This window comes from Sander vitreus, chromosome 10 (genome assembly GCF_031162955.1).
Source record: "Sander vitreus isolate 19-12246 chromosome 10, sanVit1, whole genome shotgun sequence".
Classification (NCBI taxonomy): Eukaryota; Metazoa; Chordata; class Actinopteri; order Perciformes; family Percidae; genus Sander; species Sander vitreus.
In genome coordinates, this window is record NC_135864.1 from 19,926,808 (window position 1) to 19,954,613 (window position 27,806).

Consider the following 27,806-nt stretch of genomic DNA (forward strand, 5'->3'; position numbering starts at 1 on the left):
TTAAAGTACGTTTTGGTCCAGACATGCTGATGTCCACATTAGCCAAAGAGCAGAGGTCACCTAGGTTTCACAGACATACAGTAAATCAAGTCCAACTTCCATTCGTAAAATCTTTCTTTCAAATTAAATTCAAAAACAGCACTGGCTCCAAATCGTGGACACTGTACAGTTTTGTATTTGTAAATAATTTGGTATCAATAAACACTCTTCTCCTCTGACCTGCTTTAGGACAGAGAATGCTTCACCTGGACCAACACGTTTTCCCCTTAACAAGGAAACATATGTTGCCGTGAATATACAGCCATTTATGCTAAAATCAAAGAGAAGTGTCCCAATCAGCTACATTCACAAACGCTCTCCTTGAGAGGAGCAGCACACCAAAAACTGCACTTTTCCATTGTCACCACTAAGAGGCGCCCTCTTTCCTCAATGAAACACCAGAGGGAGTTTGCCTCTTCACAGTAACCCCTATTAGTAATCTATTTCAATGCATGAAGAGAATGGGGTCCTACCTTTTGCAAATGGATATAAAATGTTATCAGATAAATAGCTGGAGTATATTTACATTTGGGAAGCTGTAATTTATTGACTGTGTTAATATTAATCACCTATTACTCTGTTCTAGCAGAACTTTTGGATACAAATCTTTAACTTGTTTAGCAGAGAAATGTGTTTCGTTTAGGGATGCACCGAATCCAGGATTCGGCCAAATATTGGGCTTATTGACAGGGTTCGGTTTCTGCTGAACCTTAGAATGTTTGAAACATCCGACAGAATACAAGTTGTGCATGAAGGAATCTACAGACAGCAGCCAAAATGCAGCGACTTCAGGTACGGCAAAGGAAGGACAGTCACAGCTTAAAACTTGTGTTAACCAGACGACCATTGCCAGCTTTGAAAAATACACTGCTGTGGCCGTTGTTTACTTCATTAATGTGTTTACTGTGTTAATGGACTGATAATGGGAGTAGGATTCGGTTTTGGATTCGGCAGAATCTTAACCAATGGATTTGGTATTTGGCCGAACCCCAAAAATCTGGATTCGGTGCATCCCTAGCAGAAACCGAATCCCGTCAAAAAGCCCAATATTCGGCCGAATCCGAAGCCGAATCCTGGATTCGGAATGTTGTTGTTATTCGGAATGTTGTTGCATAGTGACACAATTAACTAGAAACAGTACCACATTGCTCCCTCTGTAACATATAGCCTAGGTGTCATTTACCCACTCGTCATGGACATTGGACATGCTGTGTTTCACCATGAAAAAGAGAAAATGGAGAATGGTCATCATATAATCTGTGGCTTTTGAAAAAAATAAATCCTACTAATGGTATCATATCACAAGGTGCCTGTTTTGGAGCTTTTTTAATGAGTGTGACATCACACATCACAAGTAAGGATGGTAGCCTTTTTTTTCACGTCTTCTTATAAATAGGAATAAAACAGGATTTTTACGAGACAGAACATTTAGCAAAGCTGAAATTCAGTGGCCTGCTTTTGCTTACTTTTGAATCCCTGAATCAGAGAGGGGGGGACAGGTAGAGGAAAACTCACGATGATAAGGAGAAAAACATGAGAATATTGGCTATCTAACTGAGAATAAAAGAAACATCACCTAAACAACAGCAAGGAATTTAAAACCATTTACAACAAATGATCCTTCAAATAGTGTAATGATGGACCTCAACTTACATTAAAGAGAATAAATGTAGTTTTATCAAAACAGTCATTTCAGTGCCACCACTACATCTACAGAGGTGAGTACAATACATTGACTTAAGTATGCACAGTTTCCAGTTTATTGAGGAAGTCGACAGAAACGTTCCATTTGTGTAGCATGTAAATGTAAGAAACATAACGATAAAGTGAGGCCGGATAAAGTTGGAGGGGCCCCGGGTTAAAAATGAACTACAGCCCTCTCTGCACCCCCAACTGACCCTTTTCCAAATTCTTCCACGAAGTCACATAAAAGGAAGCCAGCAGCTTCTTGAGCCCCCCACCCCCCATAGCTTACAGGATACTGTGAGATTGATCCTTTATCAAAGTGACCTCTGTCTCCACCCCCTCCCCCTCCCCTTACAGATGGGTCACTTAACATTGGAGATCTTGTAAAAATCCCCTTCAATCTCAACATCAATACACACTTTTTTACAAAATGTTAAAAATACGCAATGAACGGTGTGTTGCTCTTTAATCTGTATGCCAAGTTAATTACATTTTCATCAGGCTTAAGTGGAGTATGTTTTATATCTTTTGTCATTTAACTAAATGCTAATTAAAGATCTGTGGGCTGATATGCGTAAGCATTTGCACATGGTTGCGTTCCAGATTTGTGACTCAGGAAAAAACTACCAAAATCCTGAGTTTCATAATAAAATTCTGCAGTATTCTGCTGTGTTTGAGAGAACAGAGCTGAGGCTCCAAAATGTCCACAGTCCACTGTACTGTCCAACACGAGAGGGCGGTCAATTTGCAAGCATTATATTGGGAGTATAATGTCTCATGTGTGAGAGAGAGCGCCATCACTGAATAGATTTCTATAGATCAAAATGCCATTTGACAGAAATCTCTGGCTGAGCAGAGGAGGCGGAGTTCAGAAGCAGAAGAGAGATTGAACTCGTTTCTCAAATACTGAACAATAACTTTGTCTGCAGCTTGAAAAATAGTAATTGCTCATGGACATTCTATTCCACCCATGGCTATGAGTGTGGAAATGAGAGATTTAATATTTGCTTTTGATTTGACCTCAAATACAAAGTGTGCTTTAGTCAGTGGTGGATTGTGCAAGTACATCTCTGACTTCAGTAAAAGTTGCAATACCACACTATATCAATACTCCAGTAGCACAGTAGGTAAAAGTGGTTAAGTATTATAAGAAAAATATACTTAAAGTAAGAGAACTTATACAGCAGAATAGCTCATGTTTATTTAATCATTAATTCGTAAGAAACAATGTATGTTTTGTAGCTGGTGCAAGTTAAGTTTAACAACCCTATATACTGCTGGGTCGTTTAATCTGGAGAAATGCATCACATTTTATAAGCCCCTCAAATGTTTTGTACATCAAAATTAATTTAATCTGTATAATATTCTCTGAAATGTAGTGAAGAACAGAGTAATATATATATATATATTTTTTTTTTATGTGGTTTAGTAATACAAATGAATAATGTGTTGCATTGACAGCATGTGGTCACAGCTGGAAGATTGGACTGGAGATTGTGTGCCTGCTGGGTTTATCACTGGAGCTGCTGCATTGTCTTCTCTTTAAACCCATTCCAAGACTGTATGGCTGCAGCCTGGAGCGTCCCGTCTCATGCCATCCCGCCTGGCCGTCATGTCCCCCCGCTTGGTCGTCATGTCCCCAATAGCTGCAGGCACTTCAGTCATGCTTCCTCAGAAGAAACACCCCTCAGAAACTCAGTTCACTTGTGTGTTTATTATTCCGTGGCACATTATGATTAAAGAATTCCTTCTGTCATTCAGTGTCACATAAACAAAAGACTACAAACTGGTACAAAATAATACAAAAATATAAATTGGAAGTTTGTGGTTTCATTACTATTACATTGGACAAGTGTTGTTTGGTGTGAGTGACATCAGCACCTTTCACAGGAGGGAGAAATCTCTAGCTAAAAAGACAAAAGCATTCAGTATAATATCTATCCCTCAAAAGGAGGCGGCTGCAATATGCAACATATTTTGTGTGTTTAGAGCCCGCTGCCCTCTAGAGGAGATCACGCTACAGCAAGTCAAATTACACAATTATCAAAAATAAGTTACAAAAGATGAACCAGTGGTGTACATGAGACAGTGATGGCTGTGGTCAGTTTAAACAGAAAAACAACGTATTGCACCTTTGACACCTCAGTGAGAAGTTGCTCATGAATTATGAGGAAAAGTTGAACTCTAAAACAAAAGTCTAGTTCACACCAACGGCATCCATCAGGAGAATCACAAAAAGCTTTAACTAAAATACACTGAAAAGGAATGTAAAAAGAAAATGTAAGAAAACTGTACATGAAGTTCAAACAAAAGGCATAGTATAGTTCATATCACTGAAAGGACATGTCCTTTTCAGTGGCAGGAAAACATACAGATGTCTAGCTGTAAAAGTGATTATAATAGTCTGTGTGTTTCAGAGGGCTTCGTGTAGTGTTCTCTGAGAATGGCTGAGGAGAAGGCAAAACATCGTAAGATGTGCAATGTCCACAGCAAAACTGTTTGAATTCAGTCAACAACATCCCAGAAGTTGGGGTCCACAGTAGAGCTGCACGGATTAGTGGATTTTTTGACTAGCTGATCCACAGCAAACAATTGTTTTACTTTAGTCATTTTTAAAAAGAAATTTCCCCAAAATTCTCTGGATTCAACTTCTCAAATGTGACAATTTGATGCTTGTCTACATCATAAATTATATTGAACTGAATATTTTGGGGTTTTGGATCGCTGGTCGAATAAAACAAGCCATTTGAATATATCACATTGAGTTGTGGGCATTATAACTGGCATTTTGAACTATTGTATCTTTTTTTTCTTTTCTTTTTTTTTAAGACAAAACGATTAATTGAGAAAATAACAGATTAATCAGTAACGAAGATTATCTTTAGTTTCACCTCTAATTCAGTCCCAATTCGGTCAACAGCATCCCAGAACCTGGGGTCCACTGTCATTTAAGGTATCACCATGGTAACTAGTAGGCAACCCTTGTGACCGACACTGGGAATCTGGATGTGTTTATACGTTAACAGGAAGTGGAAGATTGGGGATTGGGAAGCAATTACTGTCGACTGCCCACAGATGTGTGAAACCAGTGACTGCGAGGTTGTTCCACTACGATGCAAACGGACCGTTTCATGCATTCAGTTACTGACTTGTCAGCAGAGTAAGTTCCAGTGATGAGGAAGGGTAATAGTCCAGCCCCCCCAGATGCTGCAATAGCATCCACTTTAAAGCATAATAGGACAGAATAATGAGGAGGCTGCTCGTTTCAGCCTTGAAACCTGAGCCTGAATAAACAATTTCTACGAACAGGTACAAAGAAAACCATAATTAATCAATGGTGCGTTTCTAAGTTGGTATAAAAAGCTACATTATATAAAACAAAAATGAAAAAAGAAAGAAACAGGTCATCATAAATAAAAGCTATGGCATGTTTCAATGGCATCATATTCAAGTAATCTTGTTCAAGTCCCTGATACTTAGTGGTTCATGTAAACATTGGAGTCATTAACACAGACACAGAACCAACAGTTCAAGGCAGCAGCAATTCATATGTACAATAGACTAACAACGTCCACGTTTCCTTCACCATGCTGGTCCAGTCACATCAGTTTGTGTTAAATTCTTTGAGTGGTGCCGGGGACACTGAAATTAAAACTTTAGTATGACAAAGCCTGCAGCTGCCAGAAAGACACATTTTCACCCGGGTGTTTGACGGCTCTGCCACAAGGCTCGACTTTGGAGACGGGAGAGAAGAGTTGACGAGGGCAGAGAGGAGGGAAGCAAAAAACCAAACACTGCAGACGTGTTCCAGCTGCGGACTTCACCTGCTGTGCTCAAAACAATTAATTCTTCGTCCCCTCCGAGGGTTTATCTGGTGAGGAATTCCCAGAGGGGCCCTTCAGCTCCAACAGAGACTACAGGAGTTAGGTCAATGCTTGCTCAAGAGACACAACTGGAAGGCAGTGATAAGCCTCTAGGCCTCTTCTTCTTTCTCTCTCAAATGGTGGCTCAAGAAAAAAACACCAGCCAAATTTTCCTCTAAAAAAAAAAAGTGTTCAATTTTTGGGATTAGAAATTAAAAAAAGGAAAATCATGTCAAGCAGCAAGATATCCTCATCACAGATACTTTGTGTACTGTACACTTCTAAAATTGTCTCAGTTATCACACGACTGAGAACAGGCACTGAATGAGGTGGGTGTTAGATCACACTGCTGCTTTCATCCCATTCACAGTGATGACAGTCTCATAATAACACAGATTTATAAAAACCAGTTCAGAATATGGCAATAACATTTTTGCAATGCCTCAGTATTTCAAGGTGGTGGCGCATTTGTCATGTCAGTGTGATGACTTCCACCGGGTCTGTCTTGCCTTTGGACCTCTGCTTGCGTTTGAGGCGTCTCTGTGTGAGGGACGGGGGAGTTGGACAAGCTGAAGAAGTTGCAGAGCTGACGGAGAGAGAGAGGAGATCTGTAAAAGGATATTTCGGGGTAGGGCATTGGGTCGGAAGCATAGCAGTGCACTCCTGCAGGGGTTTGTCTTCTCTCTCCGTCTCCTGGCGTCACCTGTCAAAGCAGCCTGCTGTGAAAGTGTGATGAGCCCCCAGGTAGCCCCCACTGTAGGCCATACTCAGACAGTGGCGCGGCTCTGCAGCGAGGGCCATCTGCACAGAAATGGGGCCCTGGAGCGGCAGCGCACGAGCCCCCGGCTGGAGACCAGAGGTCAGGGTTGGGTATGAGGGGAACCCAACCCCAGCAGTCATGGAAGGAGCCGCTGTTAGGAGACCCATCCTGTGGCTCTGAAGGAAGTCCTGAGACATGTTCACCACAGGCCCCAAAGCCTGGGAGTCAGCTAGCGCCTGCAGCTGGGACAGGGAGGGGGAATGCTGGGAAAGATGTGTGAAGCCGTCTGGCTGAAAGAGCAGCTGTGGTGTGGAGGAGGTGGAGGAGGAGGAAGAGGCTGATCTCTGGATGGCTGACACTGGAGAGAGGTGAGAGGTCTGGGGATGAGACTGCAGAGAGGAGGGCCGGTGAGGAGGAGTGGATTTGGTCTTGTTGGCCTCCTTAACGTCATTGTCATGAGCACTGTGGAAAGAAAAGGTACACGTAAAAAAAGATGAGAAATGAATTAACAACTATGCAGGCAACTGAATTAGAACTATTTGCATTTCAGGGAGAGAGCAAAGTAAAAGCTCTATCCAGAAAAAATGACTGCTCAGATTAACCCATTAATGGGGCAGAGATTGGTCCGTACCAATCCTTTTTATTCCCACACAATTAGTGCGAACATGTGCAAACAATTACACTTAAAACATGCACACAAATAAACACAGCCGCTGACCAAAAAATGTGCAATTTAATTACAGTTGTCAAATTACACAGCACTGAGGCTAATCAGCTAGGATTATCAGATGGACAGGCTTTGTCAGATGATACAAACATAAGCCTCCACTGGTTTAAGCACAGTTATTTTATAATCCAAAACCATGGCAACCAAAAATATAGCGAGTTAGGGGCCTTAATGTCATCTACCTTGAGTTGCCCACTACACTTCAAGAGGTGTGTCTGCCAGCCTGGTTTTCTGTTAGAACTTTTCTCTCTACTTGAGTGTGCTTTTGAGTGTGTGCTTTTGAGTGTGTGTGTGTGTGTGTGTGTGTGTGTGTGTGTGTGTGTGTGTGCGCGCGCATGCTTTTGAGTGTGTGTGTTCTTGTGTGCGCATGTGTGTTTGCTCTTGTGTGTGTGTTCTTGTGTTTGTGTGCGTTCATGTGTGTGCATGCGTTTGTGTGTGTGCGTGCGTGCATGTGTGTGTGACTTACAGCAGCATGAGCTCAATGCACTGGGTGAGGTGGTCCCAGGTGTAGCCTGTTAGTAGATGCAGTGCAGTCGTCCAGCTTGGGGAAATCTGAAGGCAAATACGAGATGCTGCCACACATGCAGCAGCAACCTGGGATGGTCGGAAACTCAGGAAGGCGTGGTCTAGAAGAACCCAGAGACAAGAGTTTGGTAAATTATTTGATCCAACTTACACCACCAAGCCGATAAATTCCTGTTCAACACCTCTGGAACAAACAATGAAGCAGAGTCCAGTTCACCTTTCTCCTCGTAAACCCACCTTGCAAAGAGACTTCCAGAAAGTAGTGTGTGTATTTGTCCATGAAAGCCTTGGTCTTGGAGAGGGAGGAGAGGGGCCAGCCGTTGTATAGGTCGCCCTCCTGCACCGAGGCATAGAGGTAGTAGTCAATAAAGTGGGCAGGTGTGGGCATGCACAGGTTCCAGCCAAAGGTCTCGAGGAGCAGAAGCTCCATTTTGATCAGATCCTTCTTGTTGAGAACCAGGTTCAGGCTGCACATAAATCCCAAAGAATTCAGCTGCTCCAGTTTGGGAACCCGGTCCTCCTTCTCCTCAAATTTACCTGGAAAGAAAGGAAGAGATGCAGTGAGGTTACTAAACAGTTTCTAGTGCAATTCATATATAATTGACAGTTTGAGGAGACAAGAAAAGACAGACTTCCCATTCCCATGAAAATGTATTTTTGCAGAGCTAAAACAATCCGACAATAGACCAAAATATATAAATATCAACAATTTTTATATGCAATTTATTATTTAGGTGAATTATCAAGAAAAAATGGCACACATTCCAGTTCCTCAAATGTGGGAGCAGCTTTACTCCGTTTGTACATCTTTAAAAAGTGAAACATTGGGGGTTTTATACTGTTGGTCGTACAAAAAAAAAGTACAAGTTTCCCGTCACCTTGGGCTCTGGGAAATTGTGACAGGCATTTTCACTGATGTTTTATACGCAATTAATGGATTAATCAAAAAAATAATCGATAATTGCAGCTAATTCATTGGTAATACGTTTTTTTGGAAATCAAAGCCACTTGGGTCACACTTGCTAACAATTACGTCAATTAGCCAAATTGGCAACCACCTGTAGAACTTGATCTCTTTCAAGGATCATATTAAAAAATGCCCTGAAATAGATGAACTAGCTTTAGAAAAAAAAGGAGCAAGGAACATTTCAACAGAAAATAGTGTTATAGCCAAAGTTCAAACCATCTTGATATGGAGTGATGATAATAGATCTATACAATGAATATTATCTGTAGCCACATGGAGCAGGTTTTTGGTCAGCACTAAAGAGCTTTACTCCAGCTTCGCACAAAACCTAACAAGCGCTTGCTAAGCATTAGCAATTAAGTCAACTACCACTGAACATCTGGCTATAAAGCTAAGCTATTACACTAACAGGGAAAAATCACTATAGTTTTACTGAGTGTAGGGCCACTTACTGTGGATTATACAAGTCTGACACTTTTTATGAAACAAACAGTCAGCTCAATCCTTGTTTTTGTGTTTCTCTCACTCACTCGAGACATTACAGCAGTGCCATTATGGTGAGCCCCCTCCCCATCCTCCTTTCCATGGCAACAGTCCCGAGGCCTCAGGGGTCCATGTGACCAATGAAAAGGGGTGACTTTGCCTTTAATCCAAGGGTCCAACAGGCCTCCTCTGCTCAAATTTAAAGAATGAGGGCGAGAAGGGGTCAGGTTACCTCTAAAAAGCATGTGCCTTAACTACACACAGCTTTTAGTAGGACGATGTAGGGACTAGTAGACTTACAAGGTAACTGATAATTATAGCTCAGCCAATTCTGGATTTTTGAGACTATATATAAATATTTGAGAACACAACCATGGTATACAAACAGATGGTAATTTTTTAGATAAAACATTTGACAAGATTGACAACATTTGATAAGGTTACACCAGCTGTTTACGTTCAATTAGACTATTATTAAAAAATTCAAAAGTGAACTTTTAAAATATCGCAAAGAAGGAAAAGAAATTTCAGAAGTTGGCGCTATAGGCTATGCATGGCTGTGATCCGCCAGTAAACACAGTAGAAGTAGAGGTTGCAGACCAGAAACCAAACAAGTCACCTTGGTAATCTAACCCATATAGGGGAGAGAAATGGAGTGTTTTTCAGGAATTTGTTTTGATTCTGTAAGTTTTAATTGTTCTTTGATGTCAGCTAGTATTGGTCATGTTTCCTGATATTCAGAGACGAAGACACCTTATTGGAATATCAGACTAGACGCCGACAGCGAAGCAGCTGATCGCTCACTGACAAATAATTTCTAATTTCTGACAAATACTTTACATTAATAAACACTTCACCTCATAACCTTTTACAATGACATTGTAGTATGCTATAAATCATTCATTAAATGTGTATACTGTTTATAATTGCTAAAACCGGGGATGCAAAGTAAAGTATTATTACTTATTGAGATGTACAGAGTGGGACATTTTACAGTTGAAAAACAAATTTATTAGTGCTGTCTGGTGGACAAACTATGTAATGGCAAAAGTTTCTAAATGTCCTGAAACATATCTTTGGCGTTTCTGTACAACGATACTGATATATCTGCAATAAACTGATAATGACCCGACTGATTTATCTAACATCAGCTGTACGGAAAGTATGGATATCATCATACATAGCGTCAAAAAACTAACCAAATGACTTTTCTCAGATTTAATGATTGTAGTTGGTCCCCAGTGGACTTTGTTTAGCAAGTTTTGTCTTTAAGCTTTTTGAGTGTTTATTTATTATCTGCTCGAGATTTTCTAACGTTTTAGACATAGATATGGTATTAATGCTTTCTTTTTATAATTAAAAAAAAAAAGGTACAAAATGTTCTTAAGGGAGTATATGAGGAATATGTGCACCTAAGTCTTTCACAAACCCAGGGAAAACACTGCATACAGTAGTGCCTGCTGACTAAGTGCCACTTAGTCTACTGGGTAGAATCTTTTAGTTGTGCATCAGCTTTGTCAAAATATGCCTCCAGTTGGAAATCACAACAACAACACTTCTGTTGGCGTTTATTTTGGCCTCTAATCTGAAACCCTGGCAACCAAACATTAAAAGTAGGGGCTTTATTGGCTTTTCCGAGCTGGAGTTATAAGTGGATACTCCAAGCAACAATTGTCTGCAGTGTCTTTCATGGACCTCATTTACCTCTTTATGCCCATGTCCCAGTGAGAGGGGTGTCTTCCTACCGAGTGCGAGGTTTACCACTAATGTTGCGACCCACTATTAAGCAGGGCAGGAGAGAGGAAGAGAGAGGGAATGGTTGAGAGAGCATGATGGGAGGGGTGTGGGGGATCTGCAGCCAAATAGGCCAGAGGGTTAATTAGCAGAGAGGCAATAATGGGATCTCTCCAGCAGAACAGGAAGCACTGTGAAACAGGGCTGATTACACCCACCAGGGCCGTTCCACGGCCCAGTCCACACTTGCCCCATTCTTTCACCCTCATATCCTCTGGATCAGGGCTCTGTCTGCTACTAGACTGCTATGTCCACACAGACGCTGCCATAAAACACCATCAATGCCCCCAATCTCCACACAACCCCAGCCTCTTTGATCTTGAGAGACACCGAGCAAGTCAATCTCCTCTCCATTGTGCTCTGCGATTACTCCTCTGGTTTACTACTGTGGCTGACCAGGCACATGAGACATGGGATGCCCAAAAGCTTTGAAAACAAAACAACTTCAGAAGGACCTAGTACAGTATGATTAGAGCCACAAACCAGTTTGACTTACTGTAAAAAGAACGCCTGTGTGTATCACAGCCTGTATGACAAAACAGTGGTCTCACTCAAATGAGTTAGCACAGCAACGGGGCCACCAGAGGGCTCGGGCATAAAACACAGGGCAGTAGAGGGAACAAGTGCACTTTACTTTATCTGCAGCACAACTCAATGTTAGATAAAAGTGCTAATTGGGGCTGCAACTACCTATTAGATACATTATGCATTGACCTGTCAATTATATTCCTATTTGATCAATTCATTGTTTGGTCCAACTTGTGAAGAAATAATGAAATTACACATCACATTTGCCTAGAGCTCAAGGTGACGTCTTAAAATTGCTTTTTGTTTTTGTCAGACAAACACTCCAAAACCCATTCAATTTACTATCACCAAGAAACCTAGCAAATATTCACATTTGACAAACTGAAAGAATATTTTTTTTTAAACTTTAAAATGGTAAATCGATTATAAAAATGACTGATTTTCTGTAGATCACCTAACCAATTATCCACTCTGTGTTTCAGCTGTAGTGATAAGACGTTCTGTACTGAAAGCAACATAATTCTAATCAATACTTAAGTTTGAGGAATATAAACTACAGGACACTTTTTCCCACCCATTTATGCCAAATTTATTTAATTTAAATTTGTGTTTGTCAGACAGACGTACAAGATCATTGCCTAAATGCAGGATAATATATAATATTAGCTGATTTATTATTCAGAGCCAAGAATATATAAAAAAGATTGATAGTTTTCAATACTACATTTTCAACATATAACATAAACATGAAAGTGGACGAAACCAATTTTAATACCTTGTAGTATTGTCCTATTTTACTGTTTGCATGTACAATCCTGTCTCAAACAAACATAAACCGGTGTTTACCAATCGGTGTTTGGTAAGCCATTAAACTTCCTGATTGTGTTTGATCTTCTCACTGATACCTTGTACCAAAAACACCAATCCAGCCTTGTGTACTATTTTGCTGTTGTCAGTGTGAATGTGGCCTGAGAGAAGACAGTGCATTGCTCTCCTGTGAGTTCAGCCTACCTGGAATGCAGGCGGCTAAATGATCCTATCTTATGTCAGCGAGCAGGAAAGAGACTGATGAAGAAGAAAAAAAAACCTCTTTTTTCATCTACACCAACTACCTTTCCATACACTGCAACTGAAAGGACAACTATCCTTTCTAACGGCACCCGCAGGTGACGGTGATGATGAGAAAAGGTCAAGCAAACAGGGAGAAGTTAAGAGGTCAGGGGTTAGGGAGAGGTAAGGTCGGGATGCAGGGCCTCCTCCCAGGTGTGCCGTTTGGGGAAGAGGTGGAGGTGGGGAGGAAAACCTGAGAGCTGCATTCTCACACAGAGACAAAGGCCTCCATTTCTGTTGCTCTTCATTTTGAAGACGTCGTGTAATTCTAGTCCATTTTGATCAGTCCTCCAAATAGTTAGGTTCCATTAAAATGTAAAAATGTAAATGTAAGGTGACCACAATCAATGTTACGCTTTCACAGAGTTTGGATTACCACCCGTAACACAGGACCAGTGGCTGGTAATTGTTGAATCCATTTTTTCAATGGAAAAAAGCTAAAGTTAAAGCTAAAATTTCTTGAAACAAGAATGTTAACTGGAAGCAAAATTGGAAAAAATGACATCACACAAGACTCAAAATGGGCACATTGTAAGGGCGCTACAAATTAATCCAATATGTGAAAATAAAAAAAAATATGTGAAGGTATTTTTTATGTCACCTACTGTTATCATTTAACACTAACTTGCTAATAAAGAGTTAAGGGGAAAAAAACACTTAAGGCAATCTTCATTTTCTTCCTCATTGTTTACTTCTTTTTCTCCTCGACTTGACAGCCATGGAGGAATTTCCTCTGCTGTTTAAACTCCTTTTATATGCTGGTTCATCTTTCATTGGGAGTGTGAAATTGTTCACAGCACCATCACAGAATCTCCATGTTGCCACCCCTGGCCCCAACAGCTCTCACAATGTAGGCCCGGGCTGACCCTTGACCTCTGATGCTAATGACTGGGTGACCAAGGAAAATTAGAAACCCAGCCCTGTGTATTTATGTGGGTGTGTGTGAGTATGTGTAGTGTGTTTTGGGGGTATCCAACGACTGGGGGTGTGAAGCGCCTTGGCGTATGGGTGAGAAGGGCTGACACAGGGAGTGTGTGGGCAAACAGAGCCTCAGGCATTACACAACAAAACACGAAACATGACTTAATTCAAACATTCGTACATTACAATTACACACCAGCGCTCATATGAACACAAAGGTCAACTGGTGCCTTGGTAGCATCTAATGGTAATGAATATTAACTTTTTCAAACCCATCTATACATCTTTACATAATTTCTTTAATTATAAGAGCCCCACATGACAACAGTTCAAACAAAATTATTGTCAAACCTCTGAGAGGGATAAAGGGGGAAGTGGGTTCCCCATTAATCTACATTTCAGGGCACCCTGCTGGGTGGTTCAGTTCTAACATGTCCCATTTTGCAGGCCACCACCTCTCCCTCCCTTTCTACCCTGTTTAACATCAGCAGCCGACCTGCCTTTGAAGTATCGCTCTACTCATTTCCCAAACCCCCCAGGGATGTGGGGCTTTTACTGGCCGCCCTGTCCCAGGACCGGCTGTCCCTGACAAGGTGAGAGAACGAAGAGAAAACAGAGCCAGCAGCAAAAGGTAAAAGGACACCGCCTGAGCCCAGTCGGTTAAATGGTTGGTGCAAAGCGGTGCCCTTTTCAATGGGAAAATCTCTAATGGACTTACTGAAATGTGAATCTTACTTAGATAATGACACAAAAAAATCATAGGTTGAGTTCACCACAAGGTTTCCACAGCAACCATCTCCTCATTTAGCAATATTAGCTTACAGCAAATCTCTACCATACACACACACACAAGCCTGAACACACAACCTCCACCCCTCAGCCTCTGCGCCCCTCCCCCTCTCTGGGAAGGGTCTGGTAGCCTGGCTGGCTGTCCTGCTTGCATTGATGGGCTTTTGTTTGAGGCCTGAGTCGGCAAGCATATGGCAGGTGCCCCTTAGCACACAGTTCCTCCCAACCCCCGGGCTCCGAGGCCTATTGCACTGTGTTGTCAATATAACTCAGCTTCTTGTGCGTTTTACAGGATGCTCTTTTATTTATTTTTTTGTTTAGAGACCCTTCACTGAACAAAATAGATTAAATCAAGTTTCAACAAGAACTTGCTGCAGAAATACACCAAGCATCGAATGATCATAATCAAGTGCCAAACAACAAACTTAACTATCAATATATAAATGGAGAGTAAAACATTGTGACCATGTTTACTAGCTGGCAACAGAGGCACGTCCATGATGTCATTTACCATAACAAATAGCTGCAGCATGCAGAGCTCTGACTTCAGGGACCAAGACCTGCCAGGAAGACGGATGTGATCACTGCAGGACTTCATGGAATGTAACACAATAGAAACTAAATTTGGGGATGTAGACTGATTTAAATAGAAATATGCAGTACACAAATAGTCTTTAATAGAAATTCACATCATTTTGGTTTCTTTGGAGTAATTGGATTTTCTGGAATAAAAAAAGAGGTCTCTAAATAAACTCCCAGCAGTCAATAACACTGAAAACTGACCATTATCTCATTCCTGCAAATAAAGAGCTCATCCATGAAAAACACACACACACACACACACACACACATATAACAGGATTAAGCATTGACTGCTGAGAGGCACAAAAAAGGTAGTGGTTAATTAACCATGTGCAGAAACTAGAATTTGTTTAAAGAAAGACAATGTATGTGCCTGTCAAAGGCAGGCAGTGGGACCTGGGGAGGCCGTTCAATAACTAGGCCAGATTCCTCAGGACAGATAAAAACCCAAGACAACTTTGAATCAAACGCCCTTTCAAGCCTTCATCAATCATGGCAGAGACTCCCTAGAGTCCTGGAGAAGTCAGAGGCAGAAGAGAAGAGAGCCTGACTAACTGAGCCACAATCATGAGATTCAATAGAAACCCAGATTAATCTATTAGAGAACAGAAGAACAATCGCTGTCCAGTTTGGCTTTATAATATTTATAACACTCAATGAACAAACTGTCAAAGCTATTCTTGGATTCTCATGAGATTGCTTTTAAATAAAACCTCTTTCAAGTCTCATATTTAAATTTATCCCACCACAGAGACTACTCTTGATTGCAAAGATGGCCTGTGCGCGACTACGCATACATACACAGAGCCCTCCCAAGTGAGCGGGCCCTATTCCAGACTCCCATTTAGATGGCATCATTAGTCTAATTAGCCATGATGCCAAGGGCTGCACTAATGTACAGAAAACATCACAGTCTGTTAATCACAAGACAGACACAGAGAGACACTAATAACTACCACAACCTGCACCATGCATCAGCAGGGGAAGAATGATTTACATACCTGGTTTACACGGAACACACACAAGACACAATGTATATTTCACAGCCGAGAATCATTACTGTTGGTTACTAGTTATCACTTCTGCAGAAACACTGACAAGCAAAGCAAAGAATAACATCAAGCAGTCGTCAGTCTTGAAAAGGAATTTAAATCCAAAACTCTAACTAGAATGTTTTAAAGCTGCACTGTGCAATCACCAAGTATATCTTCAGTCAGACAGCAATTGGCTGGTTGTAAAGATATCTAATGAACAGTAATGTATAACGTCAACAGGGGGCTTCTGTACTCTGGGTTGTATGTAGTTATATACATTTTTTGTTAACAAATCCCATTTCCTTAGTACGTCTGTCAATACTTTCCAACCTCCCTATCCTGTCAGCTCCAAGCTCCTCCCATACGCTACTACTAGAGATGTAAATCTTGACAAGATTGGTCACAAATGCATAGTTTCTTTACGGTAGCAAGACACTGTATATGCGATTGAGTCAAAATCAACTCATGTCCAACATAACGACGGAACATGTCACCCAGTAAAATGGTGTGACCATAGATTGTAAAAATAATCGACGAAGCTTCCGGGCCTGAAACGCAAAGCTAATGCGGAAGTGCCTTAAACATGCATTCTATCTAATTTCCAGCAGGGGGCAACTCCACTGGCTGCAAAAAGAAGTCCTTTTCTATAGAAGACAATGGGAAAATGTCGCTACTTCTCACTTTATTTATTACCTCAATAAACATTTTCATGACGTGTCTAATGCCTTAATCACTAGGTTCAAGTCTTCTTCATTACAACATAATGTTCATTTTGTAAATTAGGGTCCCATTTATTTTAAAATTGACGATAAAGCAGGGGATGCTTTAGGGGCGGGGCTACATGTCGACCTGTCAATCATGACAGAGGCTTAGTAATGCGTATTCTTGGCACTGTGTACATTAAAATAGCCCTGAAGTAGTTTTTAGGCGTTGACCATATTTTCATCTTAAACTTTGACCCTCTCACTGTGTGTTTCCCTTTAGAGTTAATTGGAACCTAAAATGTCTTATTCAGTGTTATGCCAACCAAGGTATGAAAACATCAGGCTGATTGCAGAGAAAAGTGCCATTAGAGAATGAGCCTGAAGACAAAATGGATTTGTATGAGTGGGGAGGCTGCCCTTTGCAATCACATGAAAATCACATTTTCAATGACAGAAGGGTAGAAAAAGGGGAAGGAAAAAAAAAAAGATTTGATTAGAGGACATTTAGGCCTTGGCAGGTGTGATACTATTCATCTCAAAGTGACTGGATGGGACTAAAGTAACACACAGCAGCCCCAGACATGTTATTGCAGCCAGTATCAATACAAGTAGTTCTGCAGAAACATGAGTAATCCCCAACAGTTTCTCCTAAAACAATGGCACACTCATCCTCCCACAATGGAAACCTTGTTTTGTGTTTTTCAAACCAACATTGCAGCTACAGTAAACTGTTGACAAAGGCTATGAGATCAGTCTGAAAAGTGGAGCTGAAAGATAAAATACCATCATGGTCTCTTGAGCATAACTTAAATTAGCCTTGTTGCAGGAAGTGTTTCACCTTGTGCCATCTGTGCATAAACCACAGTCACAGTCGCTCGCTTAGCACAGACAATTTACAATGTAGCCCTTCTGCAAAAAAGCAGAGTATTTTTTTTCTATAAATTTATAGAAAATACACTGCTTTTTTTTAAAAGATGAAACAACATTTTCTTGGTAAAGTTACCTCTGTAGTAGATTTAGGTTTAGACTAAAGAAATTAAGTTTCCAAATCATGAGTTTAAACACATCGGAGTCTTACGAACATTTATTTAAAGACCACCTTATCATGTTTCTTCTCGTCAAGCAAAAAACTATGTAGATGGATTTAGGAGACAAGGTGGAAAGCTAAAAAAAATGGACTTACTAGCTAGGAGCAGACAGGAGAGGGCGATGACATAGAGCTGCTTGACAGCCACATCATAGTGGTCCATGAACAAGTCCAGTAGGTAGACGGCTAGGTGACGCGCTGTAGGACATAGCTGGTAGCGATTACTCAGGATGGCCAACAAGTCTGCAAAGTACCGCCGCATGCCAATCTGCGGAGAGTGGGCTCGGTAGACCGGTAGCTTCAGCTCCTGGAGAGGGAGAAGAGAAGAAGTGTGAAGGGAAACGCAAATAACGGGGGGGACGTAGGGGTTGTAAAGTATATGCATAATAATAGTGAGCCATGCAGGTCTCCTGCTGACTGAGTTTAACTGCTGTCAGGAGAGCTGACGTGTCTAAAATATTCCAAGGGATAAAACCCCATTTACCGACAGAAATTCTTGATTATGCTTCAGCCTCATTTCAATTTCATTTAATTCACCATCGCTGCAAAGAAGAGGAGCTAATTTGGGTCATTGCAGGGGTCTCTGAGCAATGGGCTGAGGGTAGTCGTGTGTGTGGGGGGGTTGGAGGGGCATGGTTCCTCCAGTAGATGTTGCATAGTAGATAGGATTAGGTTTCACCCCTAGCACATCTCCTATTCATGTCCAATTAGCTGCATGTGTTTCAAAGTGGAAGGAAGACACTTGGGGGCATTAGCATTGAATCAGCCTCGGGTACCTTTACAATCAGATACAGAAAACAGGAGAGCAAAAGGCTCCAGTTTCTTCGAGTAAGAAACAAACATTTAGTACTGACCGTACAAACTCACAGCACACACTTGCTTTGTATATAAGCTGCTCATATAAACAACAACAAAAATTGTTTTCAAAAATGTTTTTTGCTCTCTGTGAATCGGAGTAAAAACAAGGGCTTTTGGATTGGATTTAATAAGAGATTGAGGATTGGTAGATTAATCTCCTTAAATTCAAACAGTGAGGGGTCCTTATATGAGAGGGGAAATATAGAAAACATCCACATCATGTCAGGACTGTTGTTTAGGAACATCCCGACTTTCGGCTGGCTCAAACTGTTCCAATGTGGCTTTAAAACGTCATATTTCAAAAAGGAACTCATGCTACCTTCAGTACTTAACATATTACAATTTGCTGTGAGGGGGAAAAAAAATGTAGCAACACCTTCAAGTTCAATCAAAATAACATTTTGAGCTGAACTAAAACAGCAATGATGCTCAGACTGACACTTCAATGGAATTTTAAAATAAACAGTAACCCCCTCCCAAATCCACATATAGCCACTCCACCCCGGGTGCCACAACCAATCATACCACCCAATACTCTCCAAACTGTCCTCTCCTCCCACAGCTTCAGCCTCTGGTCCATCTGTCTGTCTGGGGGTACAAGGGCAGCAGGAGAATGGGGGTGGATGTGAAGGGTGGGCTGCTGGAGTCTGGAGGGGCTCCGGGGGGTTCTGTGTGGGGTGGAGAAGGTGCCTTTGTGGGGGACCAGCACCATAATTAAGGATTCCACAGCTGCCTCCGCCTGATTTGCATGTCTGATAATTTGCCACATGCTACACACCAGAGCTATCTCCCACATCAGGGCACTACCACTGCAGCAAACGTCATTAAGGCTGGATGAGACAGTGGGGGAGCAGGCGCCATGCAGGAAATGTGAACACTGTGTGAAGGCCTTTTTAAACACAGCTCCGATACTCATTCCACCATTCCTTTCCATTAAATGTTACTGTGCTTTCAGCGTACCCACGTCTGAAAACATAGTCAATAAAAAGCTTTAAAACCTATTTTGAGAATCTAATCAGTCACACCATTTCTCAAGCAAAAATTGCAAACATTTCACAGCTTTTCTTGATTAAACAATATTATATATTAGCATATGTAGTGGGCTGTTGGTCAGAAAAAAAACAAAAACATGATGTCGTCACCTCAAGAATTTTGTATTTTGATTTCTGATGTTTTATCGACCAAATGATAAATTCTTTTATGCTGAAAATAATCTGTAATGAAAATAATTAGTTTCTGGCCTATTCTTTTGTCCAAAAGTAGACCAACACTAAAACATAACAATTTACAGCCATGTAGATCAGAGAAATGCAGCAGATATTTACATTTGAGAAGCCGGAACAAGTAAATCTTAGGCAATCTTTACTTGACAAATGTTTGTTGTAATAATAAGGCTGTGATAGGGTCTGAGAGCTTTCAAATTCATAGGTCCTTAAATACAAATACTTCAGTCTTTAGTGGAACACCAGGACACACTGCTGTTATGATGATAAGTAAATGTAAGCTCATAGCAGGGGGAAAAAAAATCAAGCCTTTATTCCTCCGAGGAATGAAAAGATCGTCTTTCTGGAAAAAGTATCTTTATGCATCGTCAGTAGAGCTCCAACGATTAATCAAGATTAATCAATAACGAAAATGATCCTTAGTTGTAGCCATAATCTTGAGTTACACAATCAAAAGATAGCGAGAAGCTGGAAAAACACGCTGTTCTTAAATGGTCTGACAGACCTTCTGTTTGTTAAAAAACAAATATACAGTATGTTGGCTGCTACAGGTGCCTAAATAAAGCAATGCAATCTAATCTGTTAAAAGTCTCAAGCATTTCTCAATTCACCATGCACAACGTTACAGCATTTACAATGAGGGAATTGCATCATACTGTGGTAAAGCCTGTTGCTTGGGATTTTACCAAAAAGCTGATATAGGGCAATCAAACCTAACATTAGACCCGACTATCTCTCTCTCTCTCTCATTATAGTATATGAGAAAAGAGTAGGTGTGTCGTTTAGTTTCCAGCTCTGCATGCAGATTTTCAGTCTAATTGATGTCTCACTCTGAGTCACACACTGTCCAGCATGAGTAAACTGCGTGTAAATGAATGAATCATATATCTAGGGCTCACAAACATCTGACCCACTACAGTCATCATTCTACACATATATGCAATCTCCGGTATGTTCAGGCACCTGATATCTAAAACCTGATCTGTATTCATCTCCCTCAGCGTGGAGCTGGCAGCAGAGTCCCAACCCAAAGATGCCAGTCGAGTGACAGATGTCGCCATTAAAGTGACACATGGGAAGAAATATGATCACGCTTCGAGGTTAATTAAGACATTTTCAATTAATGAGCCTTAATTCCTCCATGTAATCTAATTTAGATCATGTTAAAATAGACAACAGGAACATGTAATTATAATTTCTCTCCAACATGCTACGCAAGCATGTTGGTCTTAATCACTAAAATGTCAGAAAAAAATACAATTTCTCTCAATTTTTTATCAATTTATTGACTGCAAAAGGCTGCAAATTAAAATTATTTTCATAATAATCTACCGGTCTTTAAAATGCTAATGCTCATCAGTTCCATTTTGACTTTTTCAAACGTCTTGTTTTGTCTGACCAACAGTGAAAAACCCAAAGATATTTAATTCATTATAAGATAGAGAGAAAAAAAGACTGAAGCAATTATTTTAATATTTAAAAATTGAATTTTTTTATCGACTAAGTCATTAATTGCCTGATCGTTTGTGCTTTACTTATTTGTCTATTGTTTTAATCATAATATACAGTGCAACACACTGTTATTCTCAGGTTGCTGGAGGATGAAAAAGCTACAGAGACTTACTGGTTTCTCAATGTAAATGTCAGGCTTTGTTAACAGTCACACTCAAAACAGGTTTACTGTCAACAAAACAACAGATTCCCATCAAAATAAAGAAGTGCTTAATAATAACAGACTCACCTTGATGCGGAGCGATTGATGGATATCTGCAGCTAGCTGTCCTTTCCACCATTGCAACTCCCTCTCCATCTTTCCCATCCAGAGGAGGTTTCAAGAATCAAGTTTTACCTGCCAAGACACGTGCCCCAAATTAGACAAAGTTCAAAAACTTTGAGATATGGGCGGCATGCTGGTTCTGAGAGTGGCGAGAATAACTGAACAATGTAGCTATAGTTTTCAAAACAACCATCTGATACAAGAGAGGGTCAAGTTAAATTAAAGTTAGTCTACACATTTTCTTATTTAAATGGATTATATGATTTAATCAACTAGCCAGATGCTTGTGTTTATAGTGACAACTAAAAATAGTCATCTGTTAAGAAATACAGTCGTTTTGATAAAGTTTTTGGACACCTTACTAATCCCACAGTAGAGGTCTCTTTCCCTGCATAGGCCATTTTCTCTGCTCGGAAATTTAAATGGCTCAGTTAAATGCCCGCTCGACCACGCTGTAGGTCAAATGAATCATAGCCGCCTTTCACTAATGCCAATGTTCTCGTGGTTGTTCACTTCCAAAGATAAAAAGGCTAACTACAAATCTCACACTTTGGTTATCATTTAAAAAGCGTCTTCACCACGAGACAGCGGCCAAATAGTGGCTACACAAGTTAACTGCCCACAGAGCACACAAATACTCGCCTCGTTAAAACAAAAACAACACACTGCGATAAAACTAAACACTAAACACCTCATTTCTCCAACACGATAGCAAACTGGTCAACTTTTCATCTCGGTGGTTATTACATTTGCAACTCACCGCTCCGACGGGAATGCCCCCCAGACCCCTTTGTCTCAGCCCGACATCCTGAACTCCTCTTCGGCTCAACTTTGAGAAAGACCTCTTTTTTTCGGCAAAAATGTAACGTTCAAATCCGCTGGCAATTTCATAAAACAGCTGCCATCGCCTAATCCCGGCAACAGGCGTTTGGTTGAGCCGTATTCGCCGAACTGTTTACACTTTTCCGAGAGGTTTTGCTCCGTCGTTTTCTCCCCCGGTAGCTCCGCTGTAACAAAGTAACGTCCTCCTCGACTGCACCAGCTGCTGCTGTTGCGGTGCGAGGCTCGTGCGCTCGACGTGAAGGGCCGTCCTCCAGCCTGGGAGTTGTAGTCCTTTAGAGGTCAGTGTCAAAACTACAAACACCCACACATGTTCAGAAAACCGTTTTATTTTATTTTTGTACTATGTGTAAATTATTTTTTGATTTTTTTTTCTCCATTATTTTTATCTTTTATCTTTATTTCATTATTTACATTTTTTTAGTTATGTTATTATTGATTATATAACTTTGGTATTTAGCTTAGCATAATTATAACTTTTCAGTAGAACCAAGCTTCTGTAGAAAACGTTTGATTGATTGTTTGACCGCCAGTCAAAAATGCCCTTTTCTCATAGTAACCCAGTTTACATTTTTAGACAGGCTATGAGGTAATTCCATACAATGCTAACCAAAGACATGAAGGTTACAACAATGAGTAGTAGAATGAAAAGTTGTACATTATTATTATTATTATTATTGATACAAATATCAAAGAAATAAATTATTCCATTTCTTCTTTCAATTACTTTTTATCCATGTTCTACAATGCTTCTATATCCATCATTAATAACCAGTGAGATGCAATATTTGATCCGTCTAATGAGATGGCTAATTTAAAGTCCACTCAAATATGTGTTTAGTTTATTCTTACCTCACTTGGATGTTTGACTTGAACTGTACAGAATGAAGTGTATGCATTTACATAGAAAGCTGTTTTCACATTCATCTATTGAATGGTGCATGACTTTGTGGCATTGCAACTAGTTTGGAAGCTAATCGTGATTCAATATGCAACTTACACAAGTGTGATGTGGAAAGAATACAAATTAGGAAATAAATCGATTACAGAACCTGTTAGCCATTCTAAGTTGTGTCAAGGCAAATGTTAAATGCACCACTGTATGTTAAAAATGTAGAAATGACAGGATCCAGTATTTAGGGCATCACATGGCAAACGTAGGCTACACACCATCTTGTGTGCTCAGGAATACATTTTGGCCTACTGTAAAATTAATATAGCAATATATTAATTTCACTGCCAAGTATATGTTGTCTTTGTGTATTTAAAAAACTGTTCAGTCAAAGATCAATTTAAACAAACCAGAGGAGTGCAAATAATTGTTATTGGAGAAATGTGGTTGACTTTTCTTTCCTTGTGTGCCCCCTAGTGTCAGCTCTAGTTAAACAACTGAAAGTCACTAAAGACTACCTGGAAGAATCTTTTCAAATTTTCTTAACATTTTGATATCACAATTAAGCAAATTATTAAAATACAATAAATATATATCAGGATTAACTGTCATCTTTAGCATTAGCTTTTCTATCAGCCTCAGTGAGATAGTCCTGGTCAGCATAGATAAGAAAGCCAGTGAAGGTGCTGTCTGTCCAGAAAGGGTCAAAGAAGAGTCCATTCTGCTCCGAGTAGAAGATCTGAAGCCACACCTGGTCTGACTGCTGCAGGTGGAGAACAGTAGAACCAGACGCCACATCATGGTTCCCTGTGTTTGCATCAAATGTCTTGATCTTGTACTGTCCATTGTGGACCAGCCCAATGGCCAGGTGCTTATTTGCCAGAGTGATATCATATGTGAAATAATAGACCCCAGGGACCTCACAAACAAACTTCCCACTGCTGGCGTTGTAGTGATTCCCCTCATTCAGCAGAATCCGGCTGAAGCGGATGGGCAATCGCTCTTTAGGGTAGCTCTTTGTCACCGCCACAGAGAAGGCTGATCGGGCCGCATTGCCACAATTACACCCTCCTTGAGCTCCTGGCTGGCCCACATCACCCAGCTCTCCTTTTTTTCCTCGTTTTCCAGCTATCCCTGGTGCTCCTCGTGGCCCCTTCAGTCCTCGAGGTCCAGCCCTGCCGATGACACCTTCACGCCCTTTCACACCTGGCTTGCCTGGGTTCCCTGTCCTCCCTGGATCACCTGGAAATGATGACAGAATGCTTGTAATGTTACATGTTAGCATAATAAGCACAACTTTTCAAAACAAAAGCTCAGAAAAGCCTAGATGTGCTCCCTAATCTGACTTTATACGTCACAGTTCATCATTTGCCCTGAAGGAACTTATTGCCCCTTATATAGATGATAAACATGCATTTACCTTTGTTTTTGGTGACATTGGCTGTAATTCCTTAATTTTAGGGTCCCAAATACCCCACTGCTGTATTTAAAAATAAATATATTTGATGCTTTCCCAGTCAGTATATGGAAAATGAAAGTATATGACCATTAAGTATTGTTAATATTATTATTATTATTATTATTATTATTATTATTATTATTATTATTATTTTGTGATGTATATGTTATATAAGCTGGGCATTAAAGAATACATGTCATTTTTGTTTATCAAAAAGCCATTCACAGCCAAAGAAATGTAGAGTATGTTATCCTACATTGTGTTATTACTTATATTAGGAGTCACCAGAGAGGGCCAATTCCCTGTTAGACGTCCTATTAGCAAACGGTTCCAAAACTCTAATAACAGAAATCCAAATAGACTTAATAGATATATAGATTTTGGATTTGGGAGAAGCAATGCTGTGTAAAAACTATTGTGAACACTATAGAGCAAAATGAAAATGTTTGTATTTATGTTTTACAGCTGGTGTCTCTGACAGCTCAAACAGAAGTAATGTATCTCTGTAGCAGACTTCTAAAACATGTCATCAGTTCAAAGCAATTCTCAATAAACTAGGAAAAGTCTCAAGTTGATAAGACCATGTTAAGTAGGCAGTTTGAGCTGTTAAAGAGGGCCCAGGGTCTCCACTTCCCCAAACAGAACACTGGGGTTTGCGTCACAGTAAAAGAGAGTCAGTCAATAACTACCTCCATCTCCCTTTTCTCCCTTCTCTCCATCCTTCCCATCTGGGCCATCCTTCCCCGGCGGACCCATGGGACCCATGGCCCCTGGTGATCCAGGGGCTCCGGGGTTCCCGGCAGGCCCCGGTGGGCCTGGCAGACTGCAGACCAGCTGGGAGGAGTGGATGGTTATGTTGTGACCTTTCTTGGGCAAGGGATATGTTTGGGAGAAGACAACTGACACCAAACACAGCATGACACACATCTGGAGCATGATGGTCACTGTGGAGCCACGAGAAGATGAGGGGACGTAATTGAAAAAAACATGAAATCTGCCAAAAAAAAAAGACTGAAGTGGGGAGTGGTGACAGGTCCATGCATACTATCTATACTATTTTCTATCATGGAATCTGATGAAAAAAGTTATCTTAATGGGGTAACCAGTTTCATGCTATGACTCGGTTCTCAATGAGACATATGATACGTCAGTTATACACAAGTTAAAGAATGCATATTACAGCATGTTATTGCAAAGAGAGTGTATCAGATGTTTCAAAAACAGAGAAAGCACTCACCAGTTGAGAAGTTATGACCCATGGGCATTTTCAGCTCTATCCAAGTTCTTTTTCTGCCCGAGTGCAAACTTTCCTACATGATTTTCCAATAATCGGGTGAGATAGCATTCTTCAAGAAAAGAGCTGCAGACAAATGTGCAGCCCAGTGAATCATAGTCCATGACATCCACCCTGTTTTGCAAGTAGGGCCTACACTGCCAACAAATACTTTCACCGTGAAGTCATTACATTCAAGTCAGTGCAGCAGTAGAGTACAGCTGAAGTGGTGACGCATCACTTGCTCACAAACTCAAACTGTGGGGATAAAAGGATGTTACATAACAGACATATTATAATGTAAAGAACAAAGCCATGTAGGTTTTGTTATATATAATCATAATACAGTTATAACATTGTGCATTTTATATAACACTTGCAGAAACAATTTTGAAGTTCCAAATCAAACAGAACAACAAGGTGTAGTAGGTCTGTAGTATGTATACTCAGCAAAAAAAGGAAAGTCCTGTCATTTTCAACTGCTTTTATATTTTAAGCAAACTTAACATACGCACATATTTGTATGAACATTAAAAGATTTAACAACTACGACATAAACTGAACAATTTTCACAGACATGTGACTAACAGAAATGGAAAAATGTGTCCCTTAACAAAGGGGGGGTCAAAATCAAAAGTAGCCCTCAGTATCTGGTGTGGCCACCAGCTGCATTAAGTACTGCAGTGCATCTCCTCCTCATGGACTGGACCAGACTGGCCAGTTCTTGCGGTTGTTGTTGCCGTCCTGTACCTGTCCCGCAGGTGTGATATTCCGATGTACCGATCCTATGCAGGTGTTGTTACACGTGGCCTGCCACTGCGAGGACGATCAGCTGTGCTTCCTGTCTCCCTGTAGCGCTGGTTTAGGCGTCTCACAGTAGGGACATAGCAGTGTATTGCCCTGGCCACATCTGCGGTCCTCATGCCTCCTTGCACCATGCCTAAGGCACATTCACGCAGATTAGCAGGGACCCTGGGCGTCTTTCTTTTGGTGTTTTTCCAGAATCAGTAGAAAGGTCTCTTTACTTTCCTAAGTTTTCATATAACTGTGACCTTAATTGCCTACCGTCTGCAAGCTGTTATTGTCTTTTCGACCGTTCGACAGGTGCATGTTCATTAATTGTTTATGGTTCATTGAACAAGCATGGAAAACATTGTTTAAACCCTTCACAATGAAGATCTCTAAAGTTATTTTGATTTTTACAAAAGTATCTTTAAAATACAGTGTCCTGAAAAAGGGCAGTTTCTTTTTTTTGCTAAGTTTAAGTATATAAAATGACCTATGAATATTACCAGATGTGTTTGTGTTTATGGCTGTGATGCATAGCCAAGAGACCAATAAAAATGTTCCAGCTGCTGGGTGAGGCAGTTCCTTGTCTAAAGAAATCTACTGTATTCCCCCTTATAACTGTAACCATGTGAACAGAAATTACATAACTGGGTGTTGTGTTGCAGGTTTCTATTGAACATTCTTAGCAACAACAAAAAAGAAGACGTGATCACACAAAAAATCAGCTCATATTAGACCTGCACATACTGGACTGTAGACTTGTGTTTAGCTTTATAGCTTTGTTTTCAATTGTGTGACAGTGGAAAAAAGTATTAAATATTAAAAGGCAGTAATCTCCAAAACATTGTATGAGAGTTCATTTCTAGATTTGCATTCTATGCAATTTATGCAGCAATATAAAAAACACAGAATGCCTTCATTGATGCACTGCAGCGAACAAGCTCTATTACTTGCAAGTCATAGCAAGAGAATCTGTACGGAAATGATTCAATTTCTTCTTTCAGTTACTCTGTCATACAATACTTGCCTATATATCATTGAACATTGAAGAGATGAGCAATTTCATATGTCTTAAGTTAACAATGACAATGATGTT

At 40.4% G+C, this 27,806-nt stretch overlaps 2 protein-coding genes across 3 annotated transcripts; both read right to left on the reverse strand.

Annotated features, from left to right (window-relative positions):
- Nucleotides 1–3,419: 3,419 nt before the first annotated feature.
- ccnjl (cyclin J-like) lies at nucleotides 3,420–22,494 on the reverse strand. 2 transcript variants are annotated; one of them, XM_078260798.1, is made up of 6 exons: nucleotides 22,218–22,494; nucleotides 21,422–21,529; nucleotides 17,696–17,906; nucleotides 7,838–8,137; nucleotides 7,542–7,701; nucleotides 3,420–6,810 (listed from the first exon to the last, which is right to left on the reverse strand). In XM_078260798.1, exons 2-6 carry the CDS (start codon nucleotides 21,497–21,499, stop codon nucleotides 6,288–6,290), a joined length of 1,272 nt encoding a protein of 423 aa, XP_078116924.1. In that variant the 5' UTR covers nucleotides 21,500–21,529; nucleotides 22,218–22,494; the 3' UTR covers nucleotides 3,420–6,287. The 2 variants fall into 2 exon arrangements, with proteins under 2 accessions (XP_078116924.1, XP_078116925.1); XM_078260799.1 differs by lacking the exon at nucleotides 17,696–17,906.
- A 467-nt stretch (nucleotides 22,495–22,961) lies between these two features.
- Nucleotides 22,962–27,754, reverse strand: c1qtnf2 (C1q and TNF related 2). The gene is made up of 3 exons (XM_078260801.1): nucleotides 25,886–27,754; nucleotides 25,338–25,592; nucleotides 22,962–24,431 (listed from the first exon to the last, which is right to left on the reverse strand). Exons 1-3 carry the CDS (start codon nucleotides 25,911–25,913, stop codon nucleotides 23,791–23,793), a joined length of 924 nt encoding a protein of 307 aa, XP_078116927.1. The 5' UTR covers nucleotides 25,914–27,754; the 3' UTR covers nucleotides 22,962–23,790.
- Nucleotides 27,755–27,806: the final 52 nt, after the last annotated feature.

Coding starts and splice junctions, on each gene's coding strand:
- ccnjl (XM_078260798.1), bottom strand. CDS start 21,499: ATGGGAAAGATGGAGAGGGAGTTGCAATGGTGGAAAGGACAGCTAGCT. Junction 8,138..17,695: donor CTCCTGTCTGCTCCTAGCTA/GTAAGTCCATTT, acceptor CTTTCTTTCCAG/GTAAATTTGAGGAGAAGGAG. Junction 6,811..7,541: donor TGCATTGAGCTCATGCTGCT/GTAAGTCACACA, acceptor TTCTTTCCACAG/TGCTCATGACAATGACGTTA.
- c1qtnf2 (XM_078260801.1), bottom strand. CDS start 25,913: ATGCCCATGGGTCATAACTTCTCAACTG. Junction 25,593..25,885: donor GGGTCATAACTTCTCAACTG/GTGAGTGCTTTC, acceptor GTGGCTCCACAG/TGACCATCATGCTCCAGATG. Junction 24,432..25,337: donor GGGAGAAAAGGGAGATGGAG/GTAGTTATTGAC, acceptor CATCATTTCCAG/GTGATCCAGGGAGGACAGGG.